The following is a 14,418-nucleotide window of genomic DNA, read 5'->3' on the forward strand; positions in this document are numbered from 1 at the left end:
GACTTGGCCAAATAATATATCACAACTCACAATTGACCACATATCTTGGTGAGATCTACTAACCAATATCCTTTTAAAATGGCCACTGCTAAGTAGCACAAATTGTAAAAACTACTCAAATTGTCCTATATCTCGAATACATATGTATCGTCTGATAAATCATAAATGATATTTTGTACAATTGCATTAAAATTGCTCTAGCTTTATATTTCCCATATTTATTATACCCACCACCATAGAATGGTGACGGGGTATAATAAGTTTGCCATTCCGTTTGTAACGCATCGAAATATCGATTTCCGACTATATAAAGTATATATATTCTTGATCAGGGAGAAATTCTAAGACGATATAAGCATGTCCGTCTGTCCGTCTGTCTGTCTGTCTGTCTGTCTGGCTGTCTGTTGTAATCACGCTACAGCATTCAATAATGGAGCTATCGTCCTGAAATTTGGCACAGAATCGTCTTTTGTCTGCGCGCAGGTCAAGTTCGAAGATGGGCTATATCGGGCCATGTTTTGGTATAGCCCCCATATAAACCGACCTCCCGATTTGGGGTCTTTCGCTTATAGAAACCGTAGTTTTCATCCAATTTGCGCGAAATTGAAAATCTAGAGATATTTTGGGACCTTGAAGAGGTGTGCCAAAAATGGTGAGTGTCGGTCCATGTTTTGGTATAGCCCCCATATAAACCGACCTCCCGATTTGGGGTATTTCGCTTATAGAAACCGTAGTTTTCATCCAATTTGCGCGAAATTGAAAATCTAGAGGTATTTTGGGACCTTGAAGAGGTGTGCCAAAAATGGTGAGTGTCGGTCCATGGTTTGGTATAGCCCCCATATAAACCGACCTCCCGATTTGGGGTCTTTCGCTTATAGAAACCGTAGTTTTCATCCAATTTGCGCGAAATTGAAAATCTAGAGATATTTTGGGACCTTGAAGAGGTGCGCCAAAAATGGTGAGTGTCGGTCCATGTTTTGGTATAGCCCCCATATAAACCGACCTCCCGATTTGGGGTCTTTCGCTTATAGAAACCGTAGTTTTCATCCAATTTGCCTCAATTTCAAATTCTAGAGGTATTTTAGAACCATAAAGAGGTGTGCCAAAAATGGTGAGTAGCGGTCCATGTTTTGGTATAGTCCCCATATAAACCGATCTCCCGATTTTTCTTTTTGGGCTTATAGAATTCGTAGTTTTTATCCAATTTGCCTGAAACTGGAAATCTTTAGGTATTTTAGAACTGTGAAGAGGTGTGCCAAAAATGGTGAGTATCGGTCCATGTTTTGGTATAGCCCCCATATAGACCGAGCTCCCGATTTAGTTTTTGGGCTTCTAGAATCCGTAGTTTTTACCCAATTTGCCTGAAAATGGAAATCCAGAGGTATTCTAGAACCATAAAGAGGTGTACCGAAAATGGTAATTATTCAACCATGGTTTAATATAACCCTCATATAGACCAATCTGACGATTTTTATACCCACCACCATAAAATGGTGACGGGGGTATAATAAGTTTGTCATTCCGTTTGTAACACATCGAAATATCGATTTCCGACTACATAAAGTATATATATTCTTGATCAGGGAGAAATTCTAAGACGATATAAGCATGTCCGTCTGTCTGTCTGTCTGTTGTAATCACGCTACAGCCTTCAATAATGGCGCTATCGCCCCGAAATTTGGCACAGATTCGTTTTTTGTTTGCAGGCGGGTCAAGTTCGAAGATGGGCTATATCGGTGCAAGTTTTGATATAGTCCCCATATAAACCGACCTCCCTATTTGGGGTCTTGAGCCTATAAAAACCGTAGTTTTTATCAGATTTGCCTGAAATTGGAAATCTAAAGGTATTTTGGAATCATAAAGAGGTGTGTCGAAAATGGTCCGTGTCGGTCCATGTTTTGGTATAGCCCCCATATAGACCGATCTCCCGATGTTGCTTCTTGGGCGTCTAGAAACTATATTTACCATCCGATTTCCCTGAAATTGGAAATCTAGAGGTATTTTGAAACCATAAAGAGGTGTGTCGAAAATGGTCCGTATCGGTCCATGTTTTGGTATAGCCCCCATATAGACCGATCTCCCGATTTTGCTTCTTGGGCGTCTAGAAACTATATTTACCATCCGATTTGCCTGAAATTGGAAATCTAGAGGTATTGTGGGACTATAAAGAGGTGTGTCGAAAATGGTTCGTATCGGTCCATGTTTTGGTATAGCCCCCATATAGACCGATCTCCCGATTTTGTTTCTTACGCGTCTAGAAATAGTATTTTCTATCCGATTTGTCTGAAATTGGAAATCTAGAGGTATTTTGGAACCATAAAGAGATGTGCCAAAAATGGTCCGTGTCGGTCCATGTTTTGGTATAGCCCCCATATAGACCGATCTCCCGATTTTGCTTCTTGGGCGTCTAGAAACTATACTTACCATCCGATTTCCCTGAAATTGGAAATCTAGAGGTATTTTGAAACCATAAAGAGGTGTGTCGAAAATGGTCCGTATCGGTTCATGTTTTGGTATAGCCCCCCTATAGACCGATCTCCCGATTTTGCTTCTAGGTCTTCTAGAAACTATATTTACCATCCGATTTGCCTGAAGTTGGAAATTTAGAGGTATTTGAGGACCATAAAAAGGTGTGTCCAAAATGGTCCCCATCGGTCCATGTTTTGGTATAGCCCCCATATAGACCGATCTCCCGATTTTGCTTCTTGGGCTTCTAGAAACTATATTTTCTATCCGATTTTCCTGAAATTGAAAATCTAGAGTTCTTTTGGGGCCATAAAAAGGTGTGTCGAAAATGGTGCCCATCGGTCCATGTTTTGGTATAGCCCCCATATAGACCGATCTCCCGATTTTGCTTCTTGGGCTTCTAAAAACTATATTTACCATCCGATTTGCCTGAAATTCTTGAGCTTCTATAAACTTTATTTATTACCCGATTTGCCTGAAATTCGAAATCGAGATGTATTTTTAGACCACTAATAAGTGTGCCGAAATTGAGGTATATCGAGGTCCATTTTTTGGTATAACCCCCATATAGACTGATCTCTCGATTTTTACTTCTTGGGCGTCTAGAGACTATATTTTTTAGCCGATTTGTTTGAAATTGAAAATCTGGAGGTATTTTAAGATCACACATATGTGAGTAGCAAATGATGCCTATCGGTCCATGTTTTGGTATAGCCCCAATATAGATCGATCTCCCGGCTTTATTTCTTGGGCTTCTAGAATCTGTAGTTTTTATACGATTTGCTGGAAATTAGTAATCTATAATGAAATTTTAGACAAACGAAATTTCCTTTTCGTATAAAGTATTTTCGTTTATTCAACGATTGTCTCAAAAATTTGTGTCAAAAAAAAAAAAACTTTGCTTGTCTAAAATTACGTTTCTCAAAAAAGAAAACACTTCTTTCATGGTCATGAAAATTGCTTGAAACTAAAAGTAGAATTTTCCAGATTTAACTCATCGTATTTGTTTAAATAATGGCGGAAAAAATACACGATATGTTTATAATTCTCTAAAACTCAAACAAAATTGGTTCTCATAAATCCAGAATCTGATCTGGTCTTCATTGACTTGCTTGGGAGAAGATTTCTCATCAAACCCCCTACAATTCTATATATTATCAAGTAACGTACTACGACGAAGAGTTTTCAAAGTAAACTATTATATTTGATTCATGGTGGTGGGTATTTAAGATTCGGCCCGGCCGAATTTACTGCTTTATATACTTGTTTTTTTACTAACATTGTGTTTCATCCAAGGACGTTAACCGTTTTAAATTTTAATTCTAGGGATTTTGTAGAAGTATAAAAAATTGTCTCCAAATCGACTAAGATATAAATGTTTATATATGGGAATATAAACATTCATAATAACTCCCAATAAATTGAAAGGAGTTGAGATGGTAACACAAATTTTGGTCTACATAGTGGTGAAGGGTATAATATAGACGGCCCCAAATCGGCTAAGATATAAATATTTATATATGGGAATATAAACATTCATAATAACTCCCAACAAATTGGAAGGAGTTGAGATGGTAACACAAATTTTGGTCTACATAGTGGTGAAGGGTATAATGTAGTCGGCCCCGCCCGGCTTTAGACTTTACATACTTGTTTTTTCATTAGTTTTATTCATTCAAAAGTGCACATAATTTTATACTTTTTCACACTTCAAAAACCAACTGCTTACTTGCTCTCTCTTTTGAAGCCGTTCTTAAAGAGTACAGATGGAATAAAACAAAAACAAATATAAATTGTAAAACCGTGTTTGCATAAGAAACAGTGATGACACACTTTTTGACAAATTTCTAACTTTGATTTTTTTATTTTCGGCCAATGGGATCGATCACTGTGCGATGGGATACCACTCTCGGACAGCTGGACACTTCAGTGATTGTCCAATATCTTATTGGTCTACAGTACCATTATATGGCCAATTTGCAATACCTACATCAATAAGAACTACTTGTTCCAAAGTTCAAGGCGCTACTTTTTTTCGTTCGGAGATAAGCATGATTTCAATGGACGGACGGACAAATAAACCTAGATGGACTAAAAATTTCACCACGACCCTGAATATATGCATTTTATGGGTTTTGAGACCAATATCTCGATGTGTTATAAACGGAGTGCAAAGGCTAGTTCTGCAATGCAGTCTCAGTAGGCCAGACCTTCGAATAAATTGGAGCAAACTTACGTTCGTGAGCATGATTTTCAAAAAAAAAAAAAACGTCTCATACACGCACACGCAATTTTCTCTTTTCTGATTCAATCACGAAATTAATTGATCCAATAAAATTTTTAATTGAAATATCTTCAATCACGAAAATGGTATTATCAATCCCAGTTTGATTAAAAAATTAATTGATTTCAATAGCAAACTTCAAATAATTTTTTAATCGATTCCATTAAAAATTCAATTGATTGAAAAACTCAATTAACTTTTTAATTGAAATAGGTAACTATTTTCAATTACTTTCTTAACTGACTTAATGTTTTTAGTTTAATTAAAAAATTTATTGTTTCAAATAAATTTTTAGTCAAAAATTAAAAAAAAAACATCCATTAAATTTTTTAATTGACTTTCGAATTAGATTAAAAAGTTAATTGTATCAATTAATTTTCTAATTCAAAACTTTAGAATTTTCAATCATTGACTTAATTAAATGAATGTTTCTATCTTGATTAAAATCTTAATTGTATCAATTAAATTATTAATTGAAAAAAAAATTCATTTGGAAATATTTTGGTGATATGTTTTGCTGTGTAATTTTATTTTCCTCAAGCTCTAAAGTGATTGAATTCCCTAAATCAACGCAAATTTTCGAAATCAAAATAATTTCGCGATAAACCTCAACGATCTTTAAACCGACGTAATTTAACGTGTCCTACTTTTTTGAGAAATGAATTTATATTTCTTTCCCATTATATGAATATTTTATGATACCAATTCCCTTGGTGCAGAGAAAATAAATCTATTTTGGTCCACCAAAAACAATTATCATTATTAAAATAGACATTTCCCTCTCTAGGGTTATAACTTTCCTGGCGACCTTTCATCCATATCTAGGCCTGTCACTGTGTGCGTTGATTTATATTCAATATCCTTATTTTGGGCTTTCTTTTCTTAATTTTTTTCCAGGTACAAGTTGCGAGGAGAATGTCGACGAGTGCATGTCAAATCCTTGTCAGAATGGTGGACATTGTCGTGACCGTAATAATGGATATACGTGTACATGTCAGCCCGGCTATTTGGGTGATCATTGTGAAGTTGATGTTGCTGTTTGTGAAACGGGTAAGTACCAAAGGTTGTTATACTTCCTACTTTTCCGTTTTATATTTCGAAAATAAAGAAAACACTGTAGATGGCGGATATCGAGTGGGAGAAGGAACAGTGGTTTGCAAAGTTATAATAAGCAAAGTCGTCGAACTGAATAGATCTGTTTCAATTACACGAAAACAATTTGGATGTCTTTGTAATAGGTACCTAGTACGTTAATGGAATACTTATATGCCCCATATACCATTGAGACTTTGCTGAATTATCCTCGATGAAAAATTCGTCGAACTAAATAGACCTACATATTTCTTTTACTCGAACTCAATTTGGATGTTGTCGTAATAGGTACCTATCAAGAGAAGATTGGACTAAGACTCTCTGTAGATTTACCAGCTGACTCGGATTTACAAGTAACTCTTGACGGATATGTGAACCATAATTTTATTGTAAACAATTGTAGTATTGATTGCAATACGTGATTTCTTTACCTTTAGACTTAGGCTGTCGTCGTAACAGGTACCTATTAAGAAGTTTGGATATGGTAGTATATCAAACTTCTATGGAAATTCGTAAGCTTTACTCGAATTTCAGTATACGGAATTCTAATGAAGTTACCAAAACGGGCAATTATCATAAATTAGGACATAATTTCCAGGGTTGATAAACTTGATACTTTTTGTGGTACTATTTCAATAAACAAACATGTTTGCTATCTTTCAAAACTTCTTTAAATTCACAATCTAAAATTTGAACATTAGTTCAATTGCCGTGGAGTCGACACAAACTTGTTTGATTTCAGCAAAACCTTCAGATTCAGACTCTGTAGATTTACAAGCTGACTCGGATTTACCTCTAACCCATGACAGTTTGTACGCATACAAGTTAAGCATTTTATTCTACTAAACAATTGGGGCGTTGTTCACTAAGTTCCTATCGCCTTTGATTTGTCTTTACATTTCCTATTATTCCGGTATGTCCCCGCATCCATATGATGCAGAGCCTGAGTATTCGATTCAGATTATGCTTGTTGTGCGCTTTAACTTCTTCTTTTTAACGTACCATTCTTTTATGCCAGGATCTCTGTGTCCCTAACGAATTCTGTAATTTGTTGGATGCACCATCTTTAGGTGCTCATATTCAGCGCAAATGTGCTCTCAACTCAAGGTGACCGGTCATTATTCCCACAGCCCTACTCACAGTCGTCCTAATATCCGTAACTAGTTCTACAGTATTTTTCTTCACCTATTAGTATTTTCACCTGGTACCAGATGCATTTGTCCACATCGCCATTATAACCACGGCCCTCCTCACTGCCATCCTACTCTCCTTGAGTAGATCTAATGACGTGTGTGGGTCACCACGTAGTATTTTCGACGCCCTTCCGACCGTTGCATTGGTTGGTCCAAATCGCTTTATGTGACTCCCTTGTCTATTTATCCAACTCGGCCGGCATTGACCCTATTGGCTTCGCGTTCTCTAAACTCACTTTTCCTATGTGTCCTAGCTTTTATTGTCAGTTCATTCTTTTATGTTTCCTCTTATTCCAGCATGTCCCGGCACCCATATGGATCCTGCCGTGTTCTAAGTATTCGGTGATCGTGCTTTCGCCAATACGTTTCGCGATCGAACCGTGATGTATTCTATTGTCTTCCGGCAATATGTAAACATGTTAACGTTGAGTGGCCTCGTTTAATTTTCGATCATTTTAATACATTCCGTTATGGCACGCATTTCTGTCCGCAGGATAGTGCAGGGATCCGGTAATCGGAATAGGATCTCGGTGTGTGGCTCCTCAAAATATTCGCACAATCCCACCCTCTCACCTATCTCCGATAGCAGCATTTTCCCCTTGTAGCAGCATTTTCCCCTTGTATCTCTTCTGGGGTCCCATGACCATCTTACTGGCACCAGAATGTCACACTCTCCGATATGGCTAACTCTTTGACAAGTTAAGGCAGGACAGTGATAAAGGTAGTGTAGGTTTCATCATCCTCAAAACACGCCCGATATGCACCATCCCTTAGTATTTTCGTCGGCATTCCGACCGTTGCATTAGTCCACATCGGTTTACTCCCGTGCCTATTCATTCAACTCGGCCCGCGTTGCGTTTTTAAGATTTGCGTTCGCTGAGTTCACTTCCCAATGTATCCTTGATCATTTTCCTTTACGTTTCCTCTCATTTCCGTAGGTCCCGGCACCCAAATGATGCTGATTCTTCTGTATTTCGAGTATTCATTGATCATGTTTTTGTCTTCCAATACGGTTCGTGATCGAACTATAATGTCTACTATTGTCTCCGGCAATCTGTGAAAATGTAAACGTTTTTTGGCTTCATGTTATCTGGTATCTGTTTTGGGGTCCCATGCTCCCACAACCAGCTTACTGGCGTCAGAATGTCAAACTAGGCATCTATGGCCACCTCAAGTATGCGATAATGGATTAATCACTCAACGTCTTATATTTTGATGGCATCGCAGACATGAGGGCTGTGCTTCTGATCTAAAACTTTATAAGCTTTAAGTCCTGCAACGTTACGTAACGTCCTCTCACCCATCTTCGATCCATCGGTGCATTAGCGATTTCCCTCTGGTATCTGTTTTGGGATCCCATTTTCCCGTGACCATCTTACTTGCATCAGAATGTCATACTCGGCAGCTATGGTCACCTCTGGAAAATTTAACCCACCGTCTCCCCAATTATCGTCGTATTTCGTGTTTTCGTCCATTCTCCCAATATCTTCAGTCATATGGCAGCCTTGGTGGCTTCGCGTTTGATCTAAACATCCATAGGTCTTCAGTTCAGTATCATCTCTAAAGCTCTGATTAACATGATCTTCATTGGACTTAGCGGAGTACTTTATTAAAGCTGAGCAAGCCCCAGTCTTCTCTTATAACGTCGATTATTCCTTTGCAAACCACTGTCTACTCATTCCTCCTTGGAATTTCATTGTTTAACTGATGTCCATAATATGTTCATGCTTTTAATACAAATATTTTCTTATTATCTTTCAATCAATGCCGCTGCTATCATACAACAAACGTCACTGCACGACCATAGGTACCGGAGCACGCTGTCAAAATGGTGGTGAATGTCTTGAAGGACCTGGTCTCGAATTCTATTGTGAATGTCCGCCTGGTTGGCATGGACGTATATGTCAAGATGAAATCAACGAATGCGATTCATCGCCCTGCCAGAATGGTGGTATGTGTGTGGACAAATTGGCCAGTTATGTTTGTGCCTGTCCCATGGGCTATACGGGGACAAATTGTGAAGAGGAGATTCTTATCTGTGCCGATAATCCTTGTCAGAATAATGCCTTGTGTCTAATGGAGGAGGGTGTGCCCACTTGCTATTGTGTACCCGATTATCATGGCGAGAAGTGTGAATTCCAATATGATGAATGTCAATTGGGACCGCGCTGCATGAATGGTGGTGTTTGCATAGATGGCGTGGACACGTTTTCCTGTTCTTGCCCGCCATTGTTGACGGGTATGCTGTGTGAGTGTCTAATGATTGGTGAAGATTCTTTGGATTGTAATTACACTGCGCCATCAACTACAGCACCGCCTACACTAAAACCCAGACCCACAGCAGCAGAGGTGGTAACAACATCGAAGGGTTTTGTTGTTGAGGTGACCACTTTGTCGGGCAGTGAAGATGTTTCTGTATCAGTATCTAAATCTCATGAGGATGAAGATGATGAAGGTGCCGATAAGAAGGAAAGTGGTGATAAATCTGAAAGTACTGGCAAAACCAAGGGACCAGCACATGGCGATGAAGATGAAGAGTCTAGTAGTAAACCCACTTCCTCCGAAGAAGAAGAAGCAGCCAGAATAGGAGGAGGGGGAGGACATGTAGGTATTAAACCAACTCCAACGAGTACTCACACTACAGATGATTCAGCATCAACTTCCGAAGAAAGCGAAAGAGCAGCTGCAGCAGGAGGTAGAGGTGGAATTGAAACGAGAATTGAAGGACAATCACATAGCTATGGAGGTAGAGGTGGAACTGAAACGGGAGCCGAAGGACAATCACATAGCTATGGAGGTAGAGGTGGAACTGAAACGAGAGTTGAAGGACAATCACATAGCTATGGAGGTAGAGGTGGAACTGCAACGGGAGCTGAAGAACAATCACATAGCTATGGAGGTAGAGGTGGAACTGCAACGGGAGCTGAAGGACAATCACATAGCTATGGAGGTAGAGGTGGAACTGCAACGGGAGCTGAAGGACAATCACATAGCTATGGAGCAACTACAGAATCGGCCTTTTCAATCGACAAAGACAGTTCAGAATTACCGTCGCAGCCAGATACTAGTGATGGTTCGGAAGAACCAGGCCATTCTGGAGAAGTAACACCCGCATCCAAATACGATGAAAGTGGTAGCGATGAATCTTCCACATATAGACCCTTCACTCCTGGCCATGGCTTGGATGAATACAGTCCCATACCAAGATCTGATGAAACTATACCAGACAGTGGACCAACATCAAGTGAGGAGGATAGTCCAGGCATCTATGTTCATCCCACAAGACCCGTATATACACAACATCATTTCACCACTATAGAGACAAGTGTAGGCATTGAATATTCCACGCCCAAATACACCTATGGCATGCCCACCTATTATCCAACCTTGGATATACCACATGCCACCTCACGGCCAGAAAGCGATAGTCACATAAGACCCACAACAGAGCAACCGGAGGGATTCGACGAAGATGGTGATGATGATGAAGCGGGTCAACATAAAGAGATCGATAATGATCGTATCCCTGCCACACCACGCTTTGTGATCAGACCTGAGATAGCAACAACTGCTGCTCCCTTCTTTACCGAATATCCCGAAGTGGTGGTAACCACCAAATATGTAGAATTGGGTCCAGCTGGACCCACAGTGAGCTATGTACCAACAACACAAACACCAATGCGTGGTCCCTCGTACACAGTAACAACGATAAGTTCGTCGTATGATTACGATGGCATCGAGGTATCAACTCTAACGCCTGGTATATCGATCACAGTTCATGTACCCGAGAATCGAACATATCATCCCTTCTCTCAGGTGACAACTACACCGAGTACCAGTATATATCATCCGGCAACTATGTATACAAGTAAAGCGGAATATGATAGCACAACTTCGAAATATTATCCAGGACCTACTACAACACATCCTCATATGCCATATCATCCAGATGCTCCCACCACATCTGCTGCTTATCCAATGCACACTGAAGATCATCATTATCATGGTCCACTTACAACAATGGGATCAGCAACAGCGGGACCTACAACATTGCCACCACCTACGACTTCTACCACCTATCATCATTTGCCCGAAATGCCAATGACTACAATGGCCACAGGAGGAGGAGGAGTAAGGGGAGAAGGCCAAGCAGGCCAAGGTTCAATGACCACCACCGCCACTACTTATCATTCCGCTACGACAACGGAATATAGGCCAATTATAACATATGTGCCACCTACAACATATTCAGTACCCACCTATAGACCGACAACAATGCCACAACCTACGACAATACCAACACAGGCTCCATCTACAATGCCACCCTCTTATGCTCCCACCCAGACTCCCACTTATGCTCCTACCCATGCGCCTACACATGGACCCACATATGCTCCTACTCATGGCCCCACTTATGCTCCCACACATGCTCCTACCCATACACCCACCTATGCTCCTACCCATACTCCCACATATTCACCTACTTATCAACCCACCTATGGCCCAGCGGTTAGTGAAGGATCTCAAACAACAATGGCCGCACCAACCTATGGTACCCAGATACCTTTCACCTCGCCCAAATCTTCTGTTACCGAAGCGAGCAGTGAAGAAGAGGAAAGTGCCAATACTGTGGGTACTGGGTTGGGCCCTGCAGGCAGTGGTGGCAGTACAGATATTGAATCTCATGCTGACTGCATCAAAATGGGTTGTTACAATGGTGGAACCTGTGTCACAACTTCCGAGGGATCAAGGGTAAGTGCAAAAGTATTTTCTTTATATTTTATGAAAATTTTATTAATGCAAAAATACAATAAAGAGGATCGCATCAAATTAAACTGATGAATATTTTGTTCCATTCCCCACAATGCGCCATCTTGAGATGATCGACACATTACTCTCTAAAGTCCAACGATTTGATTCCCAGATGTTTTTGTGGCCATTGTGTGGTAGATATGAAGCGAGGAACCTCCTTTTCAAGCCTTTCTTGGTTGACGCGATGGTAATATGCCATGTTGCAAGTTTTCTACCACGGCGGCGTAGATTTTGATCAAATCTGACCTTCACTTTTGTAATCATGCAACAAGTAACTCTATTTCTGAATGCAGCAGATCAAAATTCTTTTGTAAGCTTGAACTTTCACTGGAATGAAGCTGTCAGACAAGCGCTTTGAGAAAGATAGCAATCAGTCGTTGGTCACGTATGGCCTTCAAAGACCGACATTCGGCCTACTTCCGTCAAAGCGCCGTCTTGAGTTGATCCACATTTTGATATTTTTTGTGCCAAACTTCGTCTTCAAAATACATCAGACGAAAAGATGGTGGTCATTGTGCGGTAGAAATAAAGCGAGAAAACTCATTTTTAAGCCATTCTGGGTTGACGCGTGCTGAGTATGATGGTACTGATTCCTGTAGAAATCAGTCTGCATCCGAAACGCTTGTCGACCCAGGGCTTCAATACTGTCTTTATGGCATTTCCCCAACAATAGTCAGCATTTATTTTGACATTCAACGAATACGACCGCGAAACGACCATTGATCATTACGGCAGCCCATACCATTACCATCGGAGGCAGTGTTGCCAGGTTAGGGGTTTTCCCCCCAAATTTAGGAGTTTTTTCATGTTTAGGGGGATTTTTAGGGGTAAAATTTATTTGGGAGTATTTTTGGGGGTAAAAAATTATTTCAGACCTTATAAAGTAGAGCAATTCTCAAGCAAATTCGGAACAATTCTAGCATGAGTTATGAGAAAAAAGATGCGGGAAGTCAACAAGAAGATCCTAAATACAAACAAATATGCAATAGCATTATTTTCGTTATCTTTTTAAAACTCTTCTGTTGAAAGGGCATTTTTAATATTTGACAAATTTAAAAACAATCGTATTTTAACTTAGCAGCTGAAAGCTTTTTAAGAGTAAGCCCGCTTTTTAAATTGATATACATATTGTATTATTACATCCAAAGAAAAAATAATTTCCTCAGGAATGAAATTTTAAACAAACGAAAGTCTCTTTTGTTTTAAAGTATATTCTTAAATAGCAAATTTTATTTTTTATTTACTTCAAACGAAAAAACATTTTAGCATCAAAAGAAAACTTAGTTTGTCTAAAATTTCGTTTCTCAGGAAAGAACTCTTCTTTCAGGATATATATTTGTGTTAAATTTAATTTTTAAAGTGTATCACTACTCGATTTTTTCACGAAATGTTGAGACCACTTTTTGTACATTTTATATTCTGAAATTTTTTGGGGGTTTTTGAAAAAAGCTTAGACCAATTTAGGCGTTTTTTTCTTAAGATTTGGGGGGAAGAATCAAAAATCGTCTGGCAACACTGATCGGAGGAGCTACACTTCATTTCCAGCCTTCCTCTTTGACAAGTAAACCCGATCGGTGTTATGGGTACACAAATTATATTTGATTTGATGAGTGCTTGCACTATATGGCCCATTTTCGAACTCAATTTCAGCAAAAATCTTTTACTCAAGTCCAGTAGTTAATCCAATCTACAGTTAAAACATGGTAGTTTCATGAAATTCTCATGTATGTCATCCTTAATGCATTCTTTTTAAGTTTTAGCTCAGTCGAATTTTCGACTGCGAATTATTTAAATATTTTAACAAGTATATACGGCCGTAAGTTAGGCCAGACGGAATCTTATGTACCCTCCACCATGGATTTTATAGAAACTTGTACTAAAGACTGTCATCCACAATCGAATTACTTGGATTGCGGTAACACTTGCCGATGGCAAGGTATCTTAAAACTTTTTCACACCGTCTTCTCAATTGTAAGTTAGTCCATAGGGGGGGATATATTAAACAAAAAAAGCCCGATTAAATACGTATATAATTCAGTTTGACAAAATTTTCTATAGCACTAAAATTTTGACAAAATTTTCTATATCACTAAAATTTTGACATAATTTTCTATAGAAATAAAATTTTGACAAAATTTTCTATAGAAATAAAATTTGGACAAAATTTTCTATATCACTAAAATTTTCTATATCACTAAAATTTTGACAAAATTTTCTATAGAAATAAAATTTTGACAAAATTTTCTATAGAAATAAAATTTGGACAAAATTTTCGATAGAAATAAAATTTGGACAAAATTTTCGATAGAAATAAAATTTTGGTAGATTATTTTTGGGGATCGGCTATATAACTATAGACCGATATGGACCAATTTTGGCATGGTTGTTAGCGGCCATATACTAGCGCAATGTACCAAATTTCAACCGGATCGGATGAATTTTGCACCTCCAAGAGGTTCTGGGGTCAAATCTGAGGATCGGTTTAAATGAGGGTTTTATATAATTAAGACCGGCATGGACCACTTTTTGCATGGTTGTTAGAGACCATATACTAACACCACATACCAAATT

The 14,418-nt window shown here is 38.9% G+C and overlaps 2 protein-coding genes across 7 annotated transcripts in view; one reads left to right on the forward strand and one right to left on the reverse strand.

The window, feature by feature from the left end:
* Positions 1-14,418, reverse strand: part of LOC142226314 (uncharacterized) — a 549,856-nt gene that overhangs the window by 343,867 nt on the left and 191,571 nt on the right. The window lies entirely within an intron of this gene.
* eys (eyes shut) overlaps positions 1-14,418 on the forward strand; it is a 513,219-nt gene that overhangs the window by 299,887 nt on the left and 198,914 nt on the right. For all 3 annotated transcript variants that reach the window (XM_075296235.1, XM_075296234.1, XM_075296236.1), the window contains exons 6-7: positions 5,648-5,800; positions 8,843-11,787. In XM_075296235.1, the coding sequence (XP_075152350.1) occupies positions 5,648-5,800; positions 8,843-11,787 (3,098 nt within the window). The remainder of the gene's footprint in view (positions 1-5,647; positions 5,801-8,842; positions 11,788-14,418) is intronic.

This window comes from Haematobia irritans, chromosome 2, assembly GCF_050003625.1.
Source record: "Haematobia irritans isolate KBUSLIRL chromosome 2, ASM5000362v1, whole genome shotgun sequence".
Taxonomy (NCBI): Eukaryota; Metazoa; Arthropoda; class Insecta; order Diptera; family Muscidae; genus Haematobia; species Haematobia irritans.